The 24,919-nt window shown below is 42.9% G+C and overlaps 1 protein-coding gene across 1 annotated transcript in view; it reads left to right on the plus strand.

Annotated features, from left to right (window-relative positions):
* igf2r (insulin-like growth factor 2 receptor) overlaps positions 1-24,919 on the plus strand; it is a 211,139-nt gene that overhangs the window by 160,104 nt on the left and 26,116 nt on the right. The window contains exons 36-43 of the mRNA XM_072265972.1: positions 5,707-5,856; positions 6,434-6,595; positions 11,011-11,218; positions 13,418-13,570; positions 14,276-14,510; positions 19,367-19,503; positions 20,656-20,773; positions 22,249-22,395. Of these exons, the coding sequence (XP_072122073.1) occupies positions 5,707-5,856; positions 6,434-6,595; positions 11,011-11,218; positions 13,418-13,570; positions 14,276-14,510; positions 19,367-19,503; positions 20,656-20,773; positions 22,249-22,395 (1,310 nt within the window). The remainder of the gene's footprint in view (positions 1-5,706; positions 5,857-6,433; positions 6,596-11,010; positions 11,219-13,417; positions 13,571-14,275; positions 14,511-19,366; positions 19,504-20,655; positions 20,774-22,248; positions 22,396-24,919) is intronic.

Genomic DNA, 24,919 nt, shown 5'->3' on the forward strand with positions numbered 1-24,919 from the left:
TGTAAACTCTTGAGATTGAGTGTGAAAACCCCAGGAGATCATCAGTTTCTGAGATTCTCGAACCACCCTGTGTGGCACCAACAGTCTTTCTGCAGTCAAAGTCACTTAGGTTAGATTTCTTCCCCATTCTAATGTTTGCCATGAACAACAATTGAACTGTGCCTGCATGTTTTTATGCACTGATTTGCTGGCACATGATTGGCTGAGGAGATATTTGCATTAACGAGTAGGGCTACAAGTGTGCCTAATAAAGTGGCCACTGAGTGTATGTTGAGTGAAGACTGTGGAAGTAACATTTTCTCATGCAGGGAGTGGTTAGCAACCAGAATGCAGTGAGGGAAGTGGTGGGTAGAGTTGTACAGCACCACCAGGCCCTTTGGCCCATCTTGTCCATACTAATCTTTTTCCCTACCTGCACGAATCCATTTACCTGCATTGGGTCTCGTCCTTCTATGTCTGAAGGATCTGGATGCCTCTCCGATATATTTATTATAAATGACTCCACAACCATCTCTAGCAGTGTGCGAAAGTTACCAACCAGCCTTTGTAATATTCAGAAAGTAGTTGGTTGAATGTTGAAACATTTGCAAGTGTGTAGGGAGAGGGCATAGTTGTTGGAGGCATTCAATGTACTGAATGACTGCCTCCCACCTATCGAGCTGAATCATGAACTACCTATAGTAGGCACCTGGAACAACAACAGAAAGATTTTGAGGATCACCTGGAAGGGCAGACACGCTAACACCAGTTAAAGCAACGCCAACTGTGATGGATAGTTCATGTCATTTGGATGCCCCAGTGAGATCCTTTACTCCCAGTTGTAGGAAGATCAGCCAGCCCCTGCTGGGTAAAGGTAACATCATAATGACCCTGAAGAAATTTGGCATAACATCAAAAAACTGGGAAGGCATTGCACTCAATAGATATACCTGCATGGAATCTATTCGTGAGGGAGCTGAGAGCCATCTAAAACATGCCAAAGCAGCTTTCTTTCATGAGGTTTGAGGAGATTTGCTATGTCACCAAAGGCTCCAGCAAATTTCTACAGATATACAGTGGAGGGAATTGTAACTGGTTGTGTCACCATCTATCATGGAAGGTCACTGCACAGGATTGAAAAAAGCTGCAACGAGTGACAAACTTGGCCAGCTCTGTCACCGGCACTAGCGTCCCCACCACTGAGGAATCTTCAGAAGGCAGTGCCCATTACTAAAGACCCCCATCACACAAAACATTCTTATTAGCATCATCAGAGAGGAGGTGGGGGGGGGGCTTGAAAACAGTCAACTGCTTCCCCTCTGCCATCAGATTTCTGAACAGGCAGTGAACACCACCTCACTATTTTTCCTCTTTTTGCATAACTTACCTAATTTAACTCTTTTTTTTCTTGTAATTTATTGTATTTTTATGTATTGCACTGTACTGCTCCCACATAACAATTTTCAGGACGTCTGTCAGTAATAATAAACCTGATTGTGATTCCTTTGAAAGAAAACTGTCCATATCTCTCAATGTTCCATGCTTCAAATCAACAGGTAGCCAATTTTGTTATCCTTGGTGTACCTTGGACTCTTCAGTAAGTTGTATATGTCAAACATTTAAAATGTGTCCACTGTACTTTCCCATTCACCATACCTGTTATATCCTCACAATAGAGGCTTGTCATGCAGTTGGCATTTCTCTGATGAATGCTTCAAAGCTGAAGCCGTTCTTGTTCACATGCTTGCGCAGCTGAGGTAGCCAGAAATCCAGGTCAGTGCCTCTCAGCGGGAGGTGTCCTTCATCCAGTTGGGCAGGTGGAGATCTTGTCCCCGTGAGCTTGTCCCACCATTCAATAAGACCATGCCTCATCCATTCTTTGCTTTGACTCCACACCTGCCTGCTCCCCAGAAGCATTAAAGCGTGTAAGCTTCAAAATGGCTGAAAGTAAGAACACTAATATACTTAGCAGCCACTTTATTAGGTACATCTGTTCATTAATGCTAATATCTAATCAGCCAATCGTGTGTCAGCAAGTCAATGCATAAAAGCATGCAGACATGGTCAAGAGGTTCATTTGTTGTTCAGACCGAACATCAGAATTGGGAAGAAATGTGATCAAAGTGACTTTGACTGTGGAATGATTGATGGTGCCAGATGGGGTAGTCACTCAGAAATTGCTGGGATTTTCTCACACAACAGTCTGTTAAGAGTTTACAGAATGGTACAAAAAAAACCAGCGAGCAGCACAATGCATTGAACCTGGAAGTGGGTGGTCTATAGTAGCAGCAGCTGAAGACCATATGAGGTTCCAGTCCTGTGGCTACTCTTGTTACCCAATAAAGTGTAAATACACACGCTGAACAATCTGGACCTGATTTTTGTGGTCAAGTCAGTTGAAGGGAAAGTGACTGAATATTACCTACCTGGGCGAAGGTGTGTAGCCTGAAAAGCCCAAGGTGTTCTTCTTCTCCAAGCTCATGCAATATCCATTTCAGGTGCATCATAGCTTGGTATGGTAACTGCTATGCCCAAGACCAGAGACTGCAAAGAGTTATGGACACACCTCAAAATTATCCTCCCCACCTTGGACACTACCCATTGCCTTAGAAAAACAGCTGATCGAATCAGAAACCCCACCCATCCTGGACATTCTCCTTTCCTCCTCCTGTTGGGCAGAAGATACCAAAGACTGGGAGTGCACACTACTAGGCTGAAGGACAACTTCTATCCTGCTGTTATAAGACTATTGAACTCTGCCCTATACAGTAAAATGGATTCTTAACCTCCCAATCTATCTTGCTCTAACCTTGCACCTTTTTGTCTACCTACACCACACTTGCTCTGTAACCCTAACACTTAACTCTGCATTGTTATTAATTTCCCTTGTATGAAATGATCAGTGTGGATGGCATGCAAAACAAAGTTTCCTACCTTATTTCCGTACAGTAATTTACTAGTTGGCAGAAGCATGGGTAAATGTGTGTTTCAGGGGTTGGATCATTTGAGGTGGAACAGGCAAGGTAATGGGACTGTGTGAACAGATTTGGAGAGATGGCCGCACCAGGGTTGAGGAGGCAGCAAACACCCAGTAGTGTAGAGCAGGGGATCCCAACTTTTTTTCTGTTAGTGAGCTTTACCATGAACTGAGGGACCCATGGACCACAGGTTGGGAACCCCTGGTTTAAAGAAAAATCGGGAAAGGTGGACCAGCTATCAGACCAAACCTTTTCTGTTAATGCCAGACCCATCTATCTCAGCCTTGAATATACTGAACAGCTCGGTGTGCACTGTTCTCAGGGTAGAGAATGACACACATTTCATTCTTAACCTTGGGTAGCTGATTTTTATGCCTTTTCTTTGCAGTCCTACTGCAGGGAAGCACCCATCAAACTGTGCTGTGAAACTCCACACCCCCCATTAATGGCATTGCACCTCAGTGCAATCACCTCTCATTTCGCCACACTGAATTATGAAGGCTCAGTTGTTCCTGGAGTCAACCTAATCTTTTTGGGAATCTAGTTAGTGGATGCACCGTACTGGCTTAAAGACAGTACACCCTTCCTTAAATAAGGAAGCCAAACTACACAATAATCCAGAATCAGATGTAGTAAGATTTCCCTACAGTTGTACTCCAGTCTCTTTGCAGTAAAGGCCAGCATTTACATTAGCCTCCCTGGCTGTGATGTCTCTATCTGATGTGCTTTTCATGCATGGTTAGTCTGATCTTTCTCAACGTCTGCGTTTAATAATTTCACACTTAATTTTCTCCTCTACCCTCTCTGCATTTCCATACATCTGCCATGTTTCCAGCTGCGTTCTTTTGTCCTTCTCTCAACTCCCCAACAATCAGCAAACTTGATCATTCCACTCTTTTCCAATCACTCAGTATTGTTTGGAAATATCTGAAGGCCCAGCACTGATCCGAAGATGCCCTGTGAGTGAAATCTTTCCTGCCAGAATAATCCATTTGTACCATTTTCTAACAATTTCACCAATCCACATTACCCTCTTCCTTGACCTCTTGTGCAGTAGTAACCTTTTAAGTGGCATCTCGTTGAATGCCTTTTGGAAACTTCAAATGTGCTACAGATGCTGGTTCTTAAATCTACAGTACTGTGCAAAAAAAATCTTAGGCACATCCATATAGCTAAGGTCTCTAAAACTTTACCACAGTACTATAGTAATTTTATGTATTGCACTGTACTACTGCCATAAAAAAGACAAATTTCATGTCAAATGTGAGTGATGATAAACGTGATTCTGATACAAACTCTATTATGGACTGAGAGTGGGAAGGGGCAGGGAGAGGGAAATCATGGTTGGGAAAAGGAGAGGGGAGAGAGCTAGAAACACCAGAGGGACATTCTGTACTGATCAATAAGCCAACTGTTTGGAATCAGATAACCTTGCCTGGTGTCTCTGGGCTGGATGTGTCTATACCCAGGCCACTCCCCACCCTGGCACTCTTCCGCCACCAGTCTCACACCCCTCCCGCGAGACTCCACCCTCGCCATTCCCAACCTGCTTTGCTGCTGGATTCACAAACTGTCTCTCAGCTTCACGTTGATAAATGGTTCTGTGCAAAGGTCTTGGGCACAGTGCTGTATGGACATTATCAAAGAACTCTAATGCATTTGTCCAATAATTACCCTTTCATAATTCCACGTTATATGCCTGACCATATCCTGTGTAGATCCCAGATATTTGATTATTCTGTCCATTGGGAGCTGCTCATTTAGGTGGCCTGAGCTTGAACATGTGGGAGCGATCAGATTTTCTTTCCTTTGTCTACTTCCTCCAAGAAGCTCCTACAAACCGATATTTAAATATATTTTTGGTCACCTGCCCCATGCATTGTCACACGGTGATAGGGCTTTTACCTAGAACCGGGGTTCCCAACCTAGGATTCACAGACCCCTTGCTTAAGTATTGGTCCATGGCCTAGAATAGGTTGGGAACCCCCTGATAGATAATGAAGGGGTCGTTTTGGTTTTGGCCAGAGAAATGAGGGTTATTGGTTGAGCAGGTTGGGCAGTTAGCTAATTTCTAGGAAGAAACGTTAGTGTCCATTATACATTGTAGCCACTCTATTAGCTACCTGGTGTACCTAATAAAATGGCCACTGAGTGTTTCTGTTTGTTCATGGTCTTCTACTGCTGCAGCCCATCTACCTCAAGGTTCAACATCTTGTATGTTCAGAGATATCCTGCTTGAACTAGTCTGGCCATTCTCCTCTGACTTCTCTCATTAACCAAATGTTTTTGTCCACAGAGCTACCACTCACTTTTTTTCTTTGTTTTTTTTGCACTATTCTCTGTAAATTCTAGAGACTGTTCTGCATGAAAATCTCAGGAGATCAGTTTCTGAGATGCTCAAACCGCCCCATCTGGTATCAGCAATTATTCCGCAGTCAAAGTTGTTGAGATCATGAAGTTTAGTCTAAATAATAACTGAACCTCTTGACCATGTCTGCATGCTTTTATGCATTGTTGCTGCCACATGATTGATTAGATGTTTGATTAATAAGTAGGTGTACGTAGTCATTGTACGTAATCGTAATAAGTAGTTATTGAGTGTTTAATCTTTCCAAATATTTAACATTCTTTAGAATTTCTATACCAGCTTAGTTTTGGTTGTACTACTTGAAACAAATCTTTGTGACCTGGAATAAAATGTGGTTACACCTTCAGGAGTTCCAATTAGTGTTTTTTGTTTCAATTTTAGACTATTGGCTATATCTCTGGACCTCCGCAGATTAATTTAGTGACACAGGAGATCTACGTGACCTTTACCAGCAACACCACTTGCCAAATGAACAAGAAACTTACTTATGACTCTCTCATTGTATTTCATTGTGTCAGAGACGTAAGCCTGGTAAGGAACATGCTTAGCTTCAACATTTGGGACTTTACTCTAACCTCAACACTACCCATATAATTCCCAACTACTGTTACTTACTGCCTGTTACACCATGTCCGTTTGGGCAGCAGTGAAGGTGTTCATCGTGTCAGTAGCTTCCTTCTCGGTCTTCACTGCTGCCAGTCATACAAGTCCCGGCTGGAGACTCAGGAATACTGTCGCACTCAGATGTAGAAGGATTATTCACTGCTGTTTGTGTAACAATTTTGTTTTACCAGTCAGGGTTGTTAGCCCTGAGCTGAACCTGCAGGACTGGTGGACCACTCTTAATCTGGCCTCTACCCTTTAATCTGTTTAGCATGGGTGATCTTACCAAAAGCCAAACCGTTAAGCCCTGACTCCAGCCAACATAGCTCTCTGGTTCACTGAGGCACACAGCCAACCAAACCACAACAAGGTCGTGGTCCTCTTAGAGAATGTAAAACCTAATTATCCTACGTAAGCAGTAGCTCAGAGGATGTGCTGCCTTGATGCAAGTCATTATTTGAGATAGCCTGCCCATTTAGTGACCATGTTATTTTCCTCTCTCCAGGGAAGACCAAAGATGATAAGAAAATCAGACTGCAGTTATGTATTTGAATGGGCAACACCTCTGGTTTGTCCAGATTCGGTGATTACATCGGGCTGCTCGCTAACTGAGCAACAGTTAGATTACACATTCAATTTATCTCCTTTGTCAGGAGGAAGATATCAGGTAACTATTCAAATTATGGAAAGCTTTGTACAATCCTGATCCTCAAACTTGGGGATACTGAATTCTGCAAGCACAAATCTGGGAGTGTCTAACAGTAAAATGGCAGAGAAAGGGTATTGTGCATCCATGGGACAAGAATAATGACAAAGTACTTTAATTTTACTGAATTATGTTAGTCATTGTACACGCTGGGCAACTTGGCGTGGGAGCTACGAGCGGGGCTGCAGGGGCATTCTTCACATTCTCACAATCAGTCTGATATGGTACAGATGGCAGATAGATCACCGATGTATTCTAATTTGAAGCTCTAAAACCAAAATAAAGTTGGTTAGGAACTGAGATGCTCTTTACCTATATTATCTCACCTTTTTAAAACTAGGGTTGAGGATTATAGAGCTGTTGAAACTCGACCTTTTTTTAAAAATTGTTGAGTACCCTAGAGGCTTTCAGCTCTCTTCTCCAGTGTTGATGTTTTTAGAGGTAGTGATGGAACTCTAGATAGATATGAAAGTAGACAAATCTCCAAGGCCTGACCTGGTATATCCAAGGACACTGAGAGACTGGTAAAGAAATTATGGGAGTTCTGGCTGGGGTATTTGCATCACCATCAGCCTCGGGTGAGGTGCGGAGGTGAGACTGAAGGATGGCAAATCTTGTGCCTTTAAGAAAAGTGGTAAAGGATATCCTGGGATTTATATATCACAAAAGCTAGTACCTGTGGCAGTTAAGTTGCTGGAGGGAATTCTGAGGGATAAGCTTTATGTACATTTTGGAAGGACTTTCTCTGTGAATGCTCGGGTCCTAGGTTATATTCATGAACGGAGTGCCCTCGGAGAACAACACGTGGCTTGCTGAGTGGAGTAACAGGTAGACAGGGTGCTGAAGGGACATTGCCCTTCGTCTGTTAGGGCTCTGAATATTAGAAATTTGGAAGACATGATGCAGTTGTGCAAGCTGTAGGTGAGGCTGTACTTCCAGATTGATTCATCATGTGAACATAGTGAAGTGTCTCATTTGCACTTAGAACCAACACACCCAAGGATGTGCTGGGAGCAGCCTGCAACTGTTGAGACACATTTTAGCACCAATATTGCGTGCCCATAACGTTGGGCGGAACAACACAGAATACAACAAGGCAGAGCATGCCAAGCGGCAACAGTGAAATGTCCAGTTCCTCTCACCCGCCCCAGCACCTACACAGTGCTCTAACCCAGGACAGGCCATGGGTTTGCAGTGTTTTGTTACTATGTTCCGTTTCGGTTGTCCTGATGTTATGAAACTGAAGAGTTCAGAGAGGCGTTCAAGGATGTTGCCAGGACTAAGTTGTAGGGAGAGGTTGGACAGGCTGGGGCCTATTCCTTGTCGTCTTGGAGACTGAGATGTGATATTATACAAGGGTACGGAATCATGAGGGCCATAGATAGGGGAATGCATTCCATCTTTCCTGTAGGACTGGAGAGTAAGGAACTAGAAGCCATAGGTTTAGGTGAGAGGGCAAAATTTGAAGAGGAACTTGGGCAAATTTTTCTTTGCACAAGTGATGGTATGTGTGTGGAATGATCTGTCAGAGAAAGTAGCTGAGGCTGGCAGGTACAATTACAACTTTTAAAGATATTTTGGCAGAGATACAGATTGGAAATGTTTGAAAGGTTCTGACTAGCTTGGATGGGGCATTTTGGCAGAAACAATAACTTTTAAAACCCAGTTGGACAGATACATGGTAGAAGTTTAGAGCTGAGGTTCCCAACCTGACTCCACGGACCCCTTGCTTAATGGTATTCGTCCATGGCATAGAAAAGGTTGGGAACCCCTGGTTTAGAGGGATATGGACCAGATGCGGGCAAATGGGGCGTCTTGGTCAGCATGGAGCACCTGAGCAGAAGGGCCTGTTTCTGTGCTATATAAATAACAGCATCAATAATGCGCAGCCTTGTTTTTGACAATTGTTGTTTCCTTCCTGTTACAATAGGAAAAGTGATGGTCTTGTCAGCTCAGTTTAATTAGGGTTGAAAAGACCTTATCCCCAGCTTCACATTTTATCCGCATACAGCAACTATGCGGTTATGGTTATTATTCTACAGATTTATTGATTATGCCCAACAAGAAAATGAATCTCAGGGTTGTATATGGTGACATGTACAGTTGTGTACTTTCATAATTAGTGTGAACTTTGAATATAATCACTGATGGAGCGTGAAAGAAAACAGCAGGTATTGGTAATCTCAATGCATTGTCTGGATGTAAGTAATTAAATTCCTGTTTAGGAGCTGCTCTGGATAAAGATGAGTGCATGATTTCTGGATTACAATGACCCCTTACAATGAATTACAATGAATAGCCCTTTACAAAGGAAGTTAACTCAGTATGCGCATAGAAGCCAGGAGAATGGGGTTGAGAGGGAAATTCAGTCAGCCATGATCAAATGGCAGAGCAGACTCGATAAAACAAATGACCAAATTGTGTTCCTTTGTCTTAAAGTACCCAGAGAGTCATCTATAAGGTGAACTCCAGGGATAAGTACTGTATCAGAATGGGATGCAGTGGCAATAACTGAAACATGGCAAAGTTGTGGGAAAATCTTTTATTGTTCAAAATTAGTTTTGGTAATTAAGGTTCATTGGGTTTGCATCAGCAAATTTGTAAACCAGAGGACAGTCTGGAGTTGTTTGGCAAAAGGAAAGGAAGTGACAAGGCAAATCTTTGTGCAAGCTGCTTGTATTGACAGGGTGAAAGGAGCTTCTGTAATCTCATTCAAAAGAAAATTTGGAACTCCAGAAGAGGAAATCTTTAAACTAAAGGGAAAGGAGCATAGGAACGTGGGAATGAATATATTCTGGCCTCGTGATCGGGTTTAAACTGTGTTGGGACCTCTCACTTTGAACCATACCATACTGGCCCATTTCCAGGGAGTAAGTAAATGGTCCCATAGCTACTGTTGTGAAGAAATGCAGGGACCTTCTCGCCAATATTTCTCTCTGTCAACATTACCCTTTTTAAAGAATAATTACCCAGGCATTTATTCGTTAGGTGTTGAGTACTTGTGTACACTCAGGATTCTGTTTCCTCCACTACCCAGCAGCGATCTTATTGCCTGTAAAAATACTTTCAGAGGTAATGAAGTTTTGAGTGCTGTTGTACAAGTAGTCATAGAGCACTACAGCACAGAAACAGACCTTTCAGCCCATCTAATCTGTACCAAGCTATAACTCTGCCTGCTCCCATTGACCTGCATCCGACTATAGCCCTCCCTACCCTTGCCATCTATCCTAATTCCTCTTAAGTGTTGAAGTCAAACTTGCATCTATCACTTCTGCTGGCAGCTCCTTCTACGTTCTCACCGCCCTCTGAATGAAGAAGATTCCTCCTCGTGTTTCCCTTAAAAGTTTCACCTAGTTTCACCCAACCTCAGTGGAAAATGTCTGCTTACATTTACCCTATATGCCCTCTTGTAATTTTGTATATCTCTATCAAATCCCCCATCATTTTTCTCCACTCTAATAAATAAAATCCTAGCGTTTCATCCCTTTTACTGTCACTCAGGTCTCAAGTTCTGGTAACATTTTTATTTAAAAAAAATGTGTTTATCCTTCAACTGAAATGAATTTGGACAGCTGTCCGACCTGGGTTTGGCACCCAACATAATGCATTGGGGAGGTTCCCAGCATTTCTTTTCCAGGATATTTCAGGCTTTTAACGCTTGATTCAGGCTCGCCTGCTGTTAAGTTGTGGGCACTTTAAACCAGTGCTGAACACACATTAAAAATAGAGTTAATATCATAACCGTAAATTCTGCAAATGCTGGAAATCCCCCAGCATTTTGTATGTGTTGCTTTGGAACTCAGCAAGTCAGGCAGCATCTGTGGAAATGAATAAGCAATTGACGTTTGGAGCTGAGACCCTACTTCAGGACCAAGGGAAGGGAGAAGATGCCAGAATAAAAGGGTGGGGGTAGGGGAAGGAGGCTATTTGGAAGGTGATGGGTGAAATCAAGTGGATGGGAAAGGAGGAATCTGAGAGGGGAGTGGACCATAGGAGAAAGGGAAGGAGGAGGGGACCCAGAGGGAAGTAATAGGCAGGTGAGAAGAGGTAAAAGGTCAATGAGGAAGAGGGGGGCAGGGGGATTATTTTTCCCCAGGAGGAGAGATTGATATTCATAGAGGCTACTCAAACAGAATATAAAATGTTGCTCCTCCACCCTGAGGGTGGCAATTACTGTATTTCAACCTTGCTGTTTAATTGAGAAGCTGTGTAATGAACACTACTGGTATATTTAAGCACAAAACTAGTTCCTAATATTTAAGCATGGCATTGTGGAAGTACATTGTTGTAATGAGCAAGAAAATCAGCATGCAAAATATCCCTTTGTGCTTCTGACAGACGTCACATTCCAAATAACTGCCGCATTGATTCCTCAGGTTCAGTCTGGGCAGAGGACATATCACCTTGACGTATGTGCGGCTGTAACAGATGTCCCCAGCAATAAGTGTAAAGACAGTGCTGTCTGTTTGGTCTCAGGAACTGAAGCAGTTTCCTTCGGTAATCCAAAGGCAATGACGCTGGAGTACAAACACCAGGACCAAGCCTTATTTTTGCGCTATGGCAGTACAGAGCTGTGCCCTACAGGTAACAATGGGAGCTGTTAATTCAGATGATCTACAATGCCTATAAAAAGTATTCAACACCCCCCCCCCCCCAAAGTTTTCATGTTTTATTGTTTTACAACACTGATCACCATAGATTTAATTTGGCTTTTTTTTTTGACACTGATCGACAAAAAAAATACTCTTTCATGTCAAAGTGAAAACAGATCTCTACAAAGTGATCTAAATTAATTACAAATATAAAACTCAAAATAATTGATTGAAAAAGTATTCATCCCCTTTAATATGTCACACTAAATCATCACTGGTGCAGTCAGGGTGTTTCAGTTGATTATAGTAAAAATACACCTGTATCTGGAAGGTCCAATTGCTTGTGAGTCAGTATTCTGACAAAAACTGCACCATGAAGACAAAATGACACTCCAACTCTGCGAAAAGGTTATTGAAATGCATAAGTTGGGAGATGTGTACAGGATAGTTTTTAAGTCACTAAATATCCCTTATCATCAAGAAATGAAAAGAATATGGCACAGCTATAAATCTGCCTAGAGCAGGCTGTCCTCAAAAACTGAGTGACCGTGCAAGAAGGGGACGAGTGAGGGAGGCCACCAAGAGACCTATGATAACTCTAGAGGAGTTACAAGCTTCAGTGGCTGAGATGGGAGAGACTGCACATACAACTGTTGCCCTGGTGCTTCACCAGTCACAGCTTTATGGGAGTGTGGCAAAGAGAAAGCCTCTGTTGGGGGTTTAAAAAAAAACCTCATGAAATCTTGTCTAGAGTTTGTCAGAAGGCATATGGGAGACTGAAGTGAGCTGGAAGAAGTCTGATAAAACCAAAATTGAACTTTTTGGACATCAGACTAAATGCTATGTTTGGTGTAATATAAATCATGGTGGTGGCTGCATCATGCTGTGGGGATGCTTCACTGCAGCAGGCCTTGGAAGGCTTGTGAAGGTAGAGGGTAAAATGAATGCAGCAAAATACAGAGAAATCCTGGAGGAAAACCTGATGCAGTCTGCAAGAGAACTGCGACTTAGAAAATTTGTCTTCCAGCAAGACAATGACCCCCCACCCCACCAAGCATAAAGCTAAAGCTACACAGGAGTGGCTTAAAAACAACAAAGTTAATGTCCTGGAGTGGCCAAGTCAGCATTCAGACCTCAATCCAATTGAGAATTTATGGCTGGACTTGAAAAAGGGCTGTTCAGTTATGATCCCCATGCAATCTGACAGAGCTTGAGCAGTTTTGTAAAGAAAAATGGGAAATTTTCAGTGTCCAAATGTGCAAAGCTGATAGAGACCTATCCACACAGACTCAGGGCTGCAAATGCTGCCAAAGGTACAGCAACTAAATACTGACTTGAAGGGGATGAGTAATTATGCAATCTGTTATTGCGTGTTTAATAATTGTAATAAATTTAGACAATTTGTAGAAATTTGTTTTCACTTTGGTTTGACACAAGAGTCTTGTCTGTTGATCAGTGTCAAAAAAGCCAAATTAAATCCATTGTGATTCAATGTTGTAAAACAATAAACATAAAATCTTCCGGGGGCGGGGGGCAATACTTTTTATAAGCACTGTAAGCTTATTGTGTGTGTTAAAGAAAATGCTAAGGCTTTACTTTACAAATGCGCCTTTGCCAGTTTTTTGGAAAAAGTGTGTCAGTTCATAGTTGATTCCCTGTTAAATGAGGGTAGGGTCCTCTCTTGAGACACTCATTTCCAACTTTCTTTTAATTGTGAATTAGCTCAAGTAATTTGCACAGATTGTCTTTTGCACAGTGATTGGCTGTTAGCTTTGTGTGTAGTTTTTCCATTGATTCTAGTATATCTATTACAATGTCTGCAAGAAATTGAATCACAGTATAGTATTTGGTGATACATATGTAGTTTGATAAATTTGCTTTGAACTTTGAAGTTCTGTATTAACTGACCTTGAACAGGACAGCCATGTGGTGGGCTGCATTATACCTCTGTGCTCTGCTGTGCAAGGAAGATAATCTCAGAAGATTTCTTCGTGGCTATCAACTGTTGTTTGTAGCTGACCACTGGCCATTGCTTAATGTCCAAGCCTAGGTTTAAAGAGGCAGTAAGGATCCAGTGACAAGTTGCCCAGAAAAGCAAGTGGGATTCAGAATAGGAGATCTGTATGATGAATCCTGATAACTACATGTTACACTTCAGGTGACCTGTTCTGCTTCTCAATGTCTTTAACAGTCACCAAAACAGGAAAGCTGTGCATGTTTCCTTTCACGGTCCTTGGAACATCTTACAATAAGTGTACTGCTGCGGGAAGAACTGATGGATTACTGTGGTGTGCGACAACCAGTGACTTTAACAAGGATAAGCAATGGGACTTCTGCAGCAATGGTAGGTAATGGATACCAGTATGTTCTGTTTGAATGGGATGTGATAATTATTTGTATATCTACATTTAGGCTCATAGAACAGTACAAATCAGGGACAGGCCCTTCACCCACTATCTGTGCCAGCCACGATGCCAAATCAAACCAGCCCCATTTGCCTGCTGATATGATCTACTGTATATCCCACTGTTACATCCCTGTTTGTATCCAAATGCCCCTTTAATGCCACAACCAATGAACAACCAATACGTAAGCACAAGAGATTCTGCAGATGCTGGAAGTCTTGAGGAACCCACACAAAATGCTGGAGCAACTCAGCAGGTCAGGCAGCATCTGTGGAGAGGAGTAGAGACAATAGTTTAGGCTGAGACCCTACGTCAGCATTGGAGTTGGTGGGGGAGGGGAAGGCGAACAAGCTGGCGTGAGGGGGTAGGTGGGTGGGTGGAGGAGGGGATGCTGTCACCCTAGCAATATATTTTGGGTACCTACTATTCCCTAAGCATTTCCTTTGTTCTCCCCCCCCCCCCCCCCCCAAAGCTTTGTCCTCTAGTACTTGGAATTTGTACCTGGGTTGGGGAGGGGGAGACCATCTCACCTTCGCCTCTCATGATTTTATAGACCTGGATCTCCCCTCAGCCCCTGACCCAGAGGAAACAGCCCAATTAGTAAAACACATTGTAATTTAATCAACCTAATTCAATGATTTCAGCAACTGCAACTCGGAAATCAGCGATCATCTTCAAATGTGATGACACAGCTGAAGTCGGTCATCCCGAGTTGTTGAGTGAGACCCTTGGTTGCTCGACAGTATTTGAATGGAGGACGAGTGTCATTTGTCCACCCAAGCGGATGAAATGCAAGATAGTTCACAGTCACAAGACCTATGATTTGAGAATGCTTTCTTCTCTCACCGGATCGTGGAAGTTCTCTTCTCACGGTTATACGTAAGTACTAGCTACTAGCTGCCTTCAGTCTCTCTCTATGGTATTGTGTTGTTTTGCAGAGCGGGGCAGGGGCTGCCAGGCTCCATGACTTGTCCGTGCTCCATGGTACAATAGCATAGCGGTTGGTGCCAGCGATCACTGGAGTTCAATTCTCTTCGCTTGTGTACCAAGTTTGTGCGTCCTCCCCATGACCTCTGGGTGCTCCGGTTTCCCCTTGCAGTTGGGCTTAGTGAGTTGTGGGCCTGCTTTCTCAGAGCTGGATATGTGTGACACTTGTACACTGCCTGCAGCACAATCATTGGATGGTCGTTGACACAAAATGGCATATTTCGCAGTATAATTTGGTGTTTAGATGTAGATGTGACAAATAAAGCTGATCTTTATCTTTTAAATCTGTTAATCTCTCGATCACTGAGGGCTGAGACTACTGTATGCTGGAAAGAACATGATATAATGTCTATACCTTTGAATTTCAATGTGTGCAGCTAAGAATATGAGACAAAGAGTCAGATGAGCTGTGGGAACCCCAGTCCCTTAAGCTTGTTCAACAACCGGGCAAGGTCTCTAATCTCATTCCATCCTATCCGCTTTCTGCCAAACCTTCTATATCTTTGTGTCCAAGTATGCTGATTTTAGTTTGGGGAAATTCTCCAATTGGGCATCCTCTGAATCCTAAGCAGGTGATGTCTGCTGTTGGCATGTTCCAATTTTTGGTCACACCTTGCTCAGATGATGTATGCATTTCGGTTCTTGATCCTCATTTGAATGACGGTCATATACCCTGTGGAACCGTACCTGCAGGCATCTTCCAGATTCCCTCTGGGAGAAATACATTAGCAGAGAAAATGAAAGATTTAAAAATTACTTGATCAGCATTAGTTTCAGTGTTTAAAAATACAAATCCACAAAATGTCTGCATGGGGAAATCGTACAGTTGGTCGAGTATGTTTATAAGAAGTGTAAACTTCTGAAAGCCCTCTGCCATTGCATCATGAGACTAAAGTGGTCCTTTTCCTTCCTTCATCTAGCCATTGTCTTAGTTCTTCTAAAATCACAACTGTCCATTGCTTCGTTATTGTATTATAAATTTTGTTGTGTATTCTCTGCAGGAAAAAAATGAGACAGGGCAGATGTCAGAAGTGTGCGTAGGGGAACACTTCAGATCTAGCGATCATAATTCCATCAGTTTCAAGATAATTATGGAGAAGGATAGAACTGCTGCCTGCGTTGAGATTTGAAATAGAAGAAAAATCAATGTTGATGGTATTCTGGCAAGTGTAGGTTGAGACAGGTTGTTTTCTGACAAAAGGGATGCTTGATAAGTGGGACACTTTCAAACATGAAATATTGAGAGTACAGAATCTAAAGGCAAGGCTAACACATTTACGTATTCTTGGTTTTTGAGGTCTTGGTGAAGAAGAAGGGGTCTATCAGGTATAGGCAGTTTGGATCAAATGAGAAAGAAGTCAGGAGGACTAAAAAGAGGACATGAAGTTGTTTCAGCAATCAAAGTGAAAGAATGCCAGGGGCTTCTATAGATATAAGGATATAAGCAAAAGGATAACAAGTGACAAAATTGATCCTGTTGAAGATCAGTGTGATCAGCTACGCATGAGCCAAAAGAAATGGGGCAGATGATTTTTTTGCATCTGGATTTACTCAGGAGACAGACGCAGTCTATAGAACTGAGGCAAAGCAGTTGAGGTCATGGACTATTTAGATTACAAAAGAGGAGTCCTGAGGCAAATTAGGGCCTGAGAAGAAATCCCCTCAGATCTTGCAAGAGGCTAGTACTGAAATTGCAGGAGCCCTGGCAAAGATATTTAATGTCCTTAGCCACAGGTGAGGTGCTGAAGGATTGGAGGATAGCAAATGTTGTTCCATTGTTCAAGAAAGGCTCAAAGCATAAGCTGGAAATTATAGGCCAGTTAATCTGACATCAATCATGAGTAAATTATTGGAAGGTATTATAAGGGCCAAGATACATAAATAGTTGTATATTATAAAGCCTGATTAGTGATAGTCAACATGGCTTTGTGCGTGGTAAGTATTGTCTAACCAATCTTAAAATGATTTTCAGGGAAATTAACAGGAAAGTTGACGAAGGAAAGGCAGTGGACATTGTCTACATGGACTTTAGCAATTTGCTGCCCATTACGTGGCTAGCATTTAGGGCAGCAATGAGGGTCCTCCATCCCTGGTGATGGTCAAGGCTTCATGTCAGGAGCTTCCCCTTGTTTTTCACTACTGTCAATCATGCAAGGCCCATGTGGGGACTCTGGAATACCATCACACTCAGATGCAGAAGGAATCTTCATTGTTGATTCCATAATAGTTTTGTTTTACCAGTCAGGGTTGTTCGCCCTGAGCTGAATCCCTGAACCTGGAGGACCAGTGGGCCACTATCAGTCTAACCTCTACCCTTTGATCTGTGTGGTATGGGTGACCCTACCAAGAGCCAAAGCATAATGCCCAGACTCCAACCAACATAGCTCTCTGGGTCATTGAGGCACGCAAGCCTCCAAACACTACGACAAAGTTGTGGTTTTCTCGTGGGGACTTCAGCAAGGCCTTTGACAAATGCTGCATGGAAGGCTGGTCCAAAAGGTTAAGTTTCAGCGTTGGGGTGGGGGGTACGCGGTACTGGACAACAAGGAAGGCTATCAAATCTTGCAGCATAATTGGATCAGCTGGAAAAATGGGCTGAAAAAATGGCAGATAAAATTTCATGTAGACAAGTGCGGTATTGCACTTTGGAAGGACAAACCAGGGCAGGACTTGTGCATTGAATGGTTGGGTACTGAGGTGTGATAGAACAAAGGGATATGGGAACGCAGAACCATAATTCCTTGAAAGTGGCCTCACAAGTAGATGGGTCATAAAGTGAGCTTTTGGAACATTGGCCTTCATAAATCAAAGTATTGAGTACAGGAGTTGGGATGTAATGTTAAAGTTGTTTTAAGATGTTGGTTTGGTTGAATTTAGTTTATTGTGTACTGTTCTTGTCACCTACCCACAGGAGAGATTTCAACCAATTTCAGAGTGCCGAGAAGATTGACAAATGTTACCTGGACTTGAGTCATTAGGAAAGACTGAATAGGTTAGGGCCTTACTCCCTTGAATGTAGGATAATGGGGGGAGATGTTATAGTGGTATACAGAATAGTGAGGGGATAATAGGATAAATACATGCAGACTTGTTCCTCTGAGGTTGGGTGAAACTGGAACTAGAGGTCATAGGTTTATGATGAAAGATGAAAGATTGAATGGGGAATTTCACTCGGGTGATGAGTGTGGAATGAGTTGTCAGCGGACGTGGTGAATGCTGGTTCACTTACTTACAACAGTTAAGAGAAGTTTGGATAAGTACGTGGATGGGAGGGGTATGGAGGGTATGGTCTGGGTGCTGGTTGATGGGATTGGGTAGTAAACTAGGTTAGTATGGTCCAGGTGGGCTTGCAAGACCTGTTTCTCTGCTGTAGTGCTCTATTGGCCCCTTTAATAGGGTAACAGTGTGGATGAATCGCAATGGGTTGATAGTGTGGACCAATACATTGCTAGTAATTTGCATTCTGTGAAGCACTGACGAGTCTGCGGTTTTAATGGGACTTCCTTTTTGTTTCAGCTCAAACAGCAGCTGAGAGAGAATCTAATCTAGTGGTCGTGCACAGGCAGGTCTAGGTTTTGGGATTCTGTGAAGATTGTAGCAGTTTGCAGCGTCTACAGACAGTTCATGCCTCATGTGATCCCTTCAAGGGTAGGGACCACTGGTGCCCATACACTGTGCTCAGTCCAGGTCTTGAGGTCACTGAGGGTAAATTTTATTGATGCCTGCCTATGTAACAGCAGTGGCTTCTGAGATATGAAAAGTGGCCCACATTATCCAAGGTGCATCTGTTACTCTCTGAAGGTGTTATACAGATCGGTAGGTGACCTTTTTTCGCAGATGTGGAGTGTCAGGCCCATTCCCTCATGTGCTTTAGTGAAAAAATTGCTGTTGATTTGGTGCCTGGCTTTTCGCTGTGCACGAGGCAAGTATGGTCTGTATTACTGTAACTTGACAGCTGAAGGTAGAGTGACCCTGTTTCTAGAGTAGAGGTCGTGTAGATAGAATGACCTCCCATTCATCCTTTTGATTGGCTCCATTTTAGCTGGAAGCTTTTTAATAGGGCACGGCATTCCACTGAGAAAGAATCAGTCAAGTTTTGCGTTGGTGTTGCAGCCTTTGAGTCTCGCCTGGCCTGGTCTGAACTTGTGTTAGGCTGCAGAAGGTGCCTTCTTTCTGGGTGCTACCCAAAGCAAACATTTCAAAGATCTTTAGCATTGATTGTTGCTTTTAGATGCTCAGGCTGGAGAGATTTGATGCCAACGGCTACTGTTTGTACACTCCTCCAACACTGGATCCCACTGTCTTCAATGGAACTAGGGTGGGTGGTCAACACCATTAGTAACTGCAGTCCAAAACTCATTGTATTAGTCACTCTCAATTATTGTCATGTGACTAAAAAGTGGTTCAATTAAGACTAAAGAGTCGACGTTTTGGGCTGTTGTCCTGATGAAGGATTTCAGCCCACGGCATCGACTGTTTATTTACTTGTTTCTATAGATGCTGCCTGGCCTGCTGAGTTCCTCCAGCATTTTATAGAAAACCTACAGCACAATACAGGCCCTTCAGCCCAAAACATGTACTTACTTTGGAAATTACCTAGCCCTCTATTTTGTGTGTATTCTTTGATTTCCAGCATCTACAGATTTTCTCTTGGTTGTGATTCAATGAAGGTAGCATGGTTTATTTGGGTGTGTCTCTTTGGATAGTTACCAGAGTGCTAGCGTTGAATCTGCTGTTTTATTTTTCAGGTACTACATGAATCTCTGTGAAGGAGTTCATGAAGGACCCACCGGCTGCCCTCCATATGCCAGTGTGTGCAGGAAGGCTAAAAATGCTAGAACACAGATATTGGGACTTGTTCATAGCCAGAAAATAGATGTTCAAGGTACGAAGCCTTGTACCAATAGATGCATGAAGCACATTATTTGTGTGGTAAAAATGCAACATAGGTGGACTGCTATCAGCTTCTTGTGAGCCTAGAATCTCCAATAAAATGAAAAGAGTCTCAAGTCATGTACCAGATCGGTAGATCGTAGAATCTTACAAACCTCCTCTGCCCGCCTTGCGCTTGTCGCCTGCGATACCGTTTTCCTGCATCAGGTCTGTATCCCATAAGACCATAACATATCGGAGCTGAATTAGGCTATTCTGTCCATCGAGTTAGCTCCATTAATCCATCATGGCTGATTCATTTTTCCCTCTCAACCCCACTCTCCTGCCTTCTCCCATAACGTTTGGTGCCCTTACCTATGGAGAACTTATCAACCTCTGCTTTAAGTGTACCCAGTGAATTGGCCTCCACAACATCCTGTGACAGTGAATTCCACAGATTCACCACCCTCTGGCGAAAGAAATTCCTCCTTATCCTGTCTCTAAAGGAATGTCCCTCTATTCTGAAGCTGTGGCCTCTGGTCCTATACTTGTCCACTATAGGAAACATCCTTTCCAAATCCATTCTATCCAGTCCTTTCAATATTGGATAGGTTTCAGTGAGATTCTCCTTCATTCCTCTAAACTGCATTGAGTTTCCTATCCACGTACTTGTCCAAATGTCTTTTGAATATTATTATTTGCCTCTGCTGCCACTGCTGAGCATCTTGTTCTGACGAAGGGCCTCGGCCTGAAACGTCGACTGCACCTCTTCCTACAGATGCTGCCTGGCCTGCTGCGTTCACCAGCAACTTTGATGTGTGTTGCTTGTTCTGGATATTCACCACCCTCTATGTGGGAAAGCTTTCCCCCTCAGCTTTCCTTTAAATTTATCTCCTCTCACTTTAAACATGTGCTCTGTAATGCTAGGCTACTTTGGAAATGAGCTTTGAGTATATGTTATCTATGCCCCTCATAATGTACTGCTGAGGACACTCCATAGCCACCTCTCCTCCTTTGAGAAACAACCCATCTGATCTTTCCTTGATCTTTTGGCGTAAGTGGGTGAACATAAACCAGAAAGTGTCAACCATTGATGCGTGCTGTGGTCAGTACTGAATGTGCTCTTTTAAACTAAAGCTTTTTAATTTCAACCTTTTATTTCCAGATACACTCCTTTCTGTGAGTTACTCAAATGGCTATTTTAACTGTAGTACAGGCAAACGTGCAAGGACTGTTATACAACTGCAGTGTTCGTCGACAGGAGGAGCACCAAAGCTAACAAGGTGAGAAGACCCTTATCTCTGTACTTATGCAAGTCTGTTAGAGTCATGCGGACTTTGTCTGGGATTTGTCTATCAAGGTGAATGGATCCGTCAGCTCCACTACTCCATCATGGAGCACAGCAGTGCAGAGGTTGGGTCGGATAACTGGAAATCAAGTTAATGTGGTCGTGCATTTAACATTACCTGGGAATAAAGTAACATTGGTGAAGATCTGTGATATGTTGCTCTACCCAACCGACCTCAAAGCTGCATTGACAGTATTTCCATAGATGCTGCCTGACCTGCTGAGTTCCTCTAGCATTTTGTGTATGTTGCTCTGGATTTCTAGCATCTGCAGAGTTTCCTCTGTTGCCACGGCTAATGGCTGCAAGTTTATCCCATCACAGTATTTCCAATAAACAATTAAATGCTTTTTGTGGTCAATAATTGGTGAATGTGCTTTTCTATTGAGGTCAGTTACCTCTTGATGTTGAATATACCTAACGGCCTCCCAAGTCCCACACTGGACAGTAACATTCTTTCCTTTTGCCAGCAGCTCAGAAAAGGGCACCGGGGAGGTTCTGTTTCTGGATCAGCATGTTCCTTGTGTCTGTGCCTGTGAACCAAAGTTAGGAACGTGCTGGATTGTAGGTGTTAGGGTATCTACTTCCAGACTTGGCCGTAGGGAGCAGGATGCACTTCACATCTGGTTCCTTTGCTTCATGTTGGTCAATTCCAGCACATCTAATGCAAGGAGTCCATGAAGTCTTTTTGCCCCCCCCCCCCCCCCCACATGCTCTTGGGGCAAGCAGGGGCAGCAAGATGCAGGGCTATTAAAAGTCAAACATTATGCAAGGGTCATGACAAGCACAGAGTATTAAATTTTGTCAATGTGTGTGACTCCCCGCGTGAGGTGATGTGCAGCTGTGCTGAAAAGTTAAATGGAGAAATGGTTGGTGATGAACCCAGTCGAATATAGAGCTTCTAAGATCATCTCTCAACCTAACTCTACAGCATTTTCCATGTAAATATTGGTCAATCTTCTTCCCAAAAGTTTAATTATCACATCTTTATGCACACACTTCCAGACCAATATTTATTTTGTCTGTATTGTCTCTGGGACAAGATTCTGCTGATGAGGAGAAATGATTTTGTTTCAATACTTGAGCTGCAAAGTCCCTTGAAAATCTACCATTTCAAATTTGGGAGAGGATTGAAATTTAAATCCTCTAAGGCGTTTCTAAATTACACTAATACTAGTTTAATTTGATCTTTTAACAACACAGAGTGCTGGAGGAACTTAGTGGGGCCAGGCAACATCCAGGGAGGAAATGGACAGTTAATGTTTCAGGCCGAGACCTTTTTGTTAAGGTTTTGAATGATCAGGAATTTGTTAATTGCATATTTCTGTAACCCTATCCTGGTATTTTGTATATTCTCTCTTTTGTTGGAACTCTTACACCAAACCATTACATCCAGAATGTTTTGTTTTCTAGGTTTGATGAAAACGAGTGTGAATTTTTAATTTCTTGGGAGACCCGTGCAGCCTGTGCAATAAAGCCACAAGAGGTTAACATTGTGGGCACCACCATTAAAAACCCTTTAACTGGGAAAGAGGTGGATTTGGCGCCTATTTATTCCAAGTATGTGTTCAGCATTTGATTATTTTGAAATCCCCTCCATTTGCTTTGCATGTGTTTTTTTTCCTCTAATGGCTGCAGTTTCTTCAAAAGCCCGACAAATGTCGTCTTTCTCTTTTTCACTAAACCTATCTGCACCCTTTCCTAGAGTGAAATGTGTCCTTCTCAGTGCATCTCTGCAATGCCCTAAATGGAAGGGGCTCTTATTTTCCCAATTCCATCCTATTTAGTCACAGCCAGGATCTTATTAAGCACAAATCTGTCACTTCTGCACCGTAAGCTGACTTCCCCAAGGTTCAGACTTCACTGCTTGTTACTCCTGGACTTTAGCAGCAGATTATTGATCTGTAGTTGGGGTAATGCACTGATCAAGTTAGGCTACGTCCACACTACGCTGGATAATTTTGAAAACGAAGCCTTTTCTCTTTGTTTTGACCTTCCGTCCACACCGAAACCGCGTTTTCAGCCCCCGAAAACAAAGATTTTCAGAAACGGTCTCCAAGGTGAATAAATCTGAAAACGCCTAATATCCGTAGCAGTGTGTACGGGGTAAGCGGAGCTTTTTAAAACAGCTGTCATGACGTGCCGGAACAGATGGCGGCAGCCCGGCATTTAATTGTTTTCTTATTATTACTACTTTATTGTCGCCAAACAGTTGATACTAGAGCGTACAATCATCACAGCGATATTTGATTCTGCGCTTCACAGAACCTAACAATTTCAGAACAGACGGCAATGAGACTGAAGCCAGAAGAGTTAGAAATGTACTCACCAAATACTTTGACCCATAGTTTACTGAATAAATAAGTATACTCACTTTGCTTGGTTTTCTGTCCTTGCTTGTATGAAGGTAAGGACAGAAAACACCCTCCGCCACCTCCAGTTTAAATTCCATGCGGAATATTTTGGAGGATCAAGAACCAAGGTGGTTTACCTATTTATGCAAGTACTTCTCTGACAATAGATGTGTAACAGCCTAATGTAACATTGTATGGAAATACAAGATAACACTGATGCAGACAAGTGTTTATACATTTAACAAGGTACTTTATTAATGCAACAGAGTTAGTCAGTTTTTCAATGTTCGTCGTCAGCCGGGTCATATTGTCTGTGAACTCCCTGTCGGTTGCCTCCATACGCTCCAGTGTTTGTTTTTTTTAGTTTTAAGTCCTCCTGCGCGAGAGCCAAGAGCAATTCCTTTTAACTTTATCTACTCCGTAACTGGACTAACGCGCACCAAGTATACCGTTTCCTCTTTGCTTGTTTTCTGTGTGTCCTGCGCATGCCCAGTAGGAGGAGATACGCCCAAATATCTGTCTAATGTGCACAGAGATATTTTGAAGAACGCTTAGTGTGGACGTCTGTCGTTTTTACTCGAAACCGGCGTTTTCAAAATTATCTGGCATAGTGTGGATGTACCCTTACTAAGGCAGTATCAGTAATCTGGTCTGTCAGTGATCTAATTAGGAAACCCTCATGTCAGTTGGGGAATTTACTTTGCATTGTAATTTAAATCTGGAACTAATGGCAGTAGTGAGCCTTTGATAGGACATTTAGAAAGAATTAAGTGTATATTTAAAACAAATTATGGGTGCTGTGGTGATTTGTTGTGGTAGTATGACACTTAACAGGGCAAAAGTGTGCAAGTTACACTCAGTGGCCATTGCTCGTTAATGCAAATATCTAATCAGTCACTCATGTGGTAACAACTCAATGCATAACAGCATGCAGGCATGGTCAAGAGGTGTGAGCACTTATTGGGCTAGAAGGACCTGTTACTGTGCTGTATCTCTAAATCTGAGTCATGATCTTGATAAAGATGGCAGCTCAGCGCCATCTTGACCAGAAGGTGGTCCTACACTCTTGAAACCATTTATTATCACCAATGCAACTAGCAACTCCCAGTGTCTTTGAGAATTGGGTGGAATCCTACATGATTGCAGAGGGAGAACATACTCTGCACACAGGTACATGCGCAGAGGTGCCCAGATGTTCAGACCACAACAGGTACAGATAGAGGAGGTACTTAATGAAGTGGCCGCTGATTGTATTTTCATGCACACAGTCTCCATAGAGTTTACAGAGAATGGTGCGAAAAGCAAAAAAAAATCGGTGAGCGGTAATGTCTTGTTAATGAGTGAGGTCAGGAGAATGGTTCAAGCTGACAGGGAGGCGACAGTAACTCAAATAACTACAGCGGTGTGCAGAAGAACATCTATGAACACACAACACATCGATCTTTGGAGTGGATTGGCTACAGCAGCAAAAGACCACAAGTGTACACTTAGTGGCCACTTTATTAGGTAGAGGAGATGCTGTAGTGGTGTGCTAGAATAACCACATGGAGTCGGTGAGTTAGAGTTGCGATGAAAGAGATTTATTCAAACTTCGCGGCCTGCTTTAAAGCCTTCCCGTTCCCGCCCTCCCTGGGCGGGATTGCTGTGGGGAATGCATATTCCCAGACCCTTTCTCCCCCTGCTGGTGAAGGTGGCCTGGCGCCCTTCTTGGGGCCGGCCCTCTGCCTGCG

The sequence above is a fragment of the Mobula birostris genome, chromosome 8 (genome assembly GCF_030028105.1).
Source record: "Mobula birostris isolate sMobBir1 chromosome 8, sMobBir1.hap1, whole genome shotgun sequence".
Classification (NCBI taxonomy): domain Eukaryota; kingdom Metazoa; phylum Chordata; class Chondrichthyes; order Myliobatiformes; family Myliobatidae; genus Mobula; species Mobula birostris.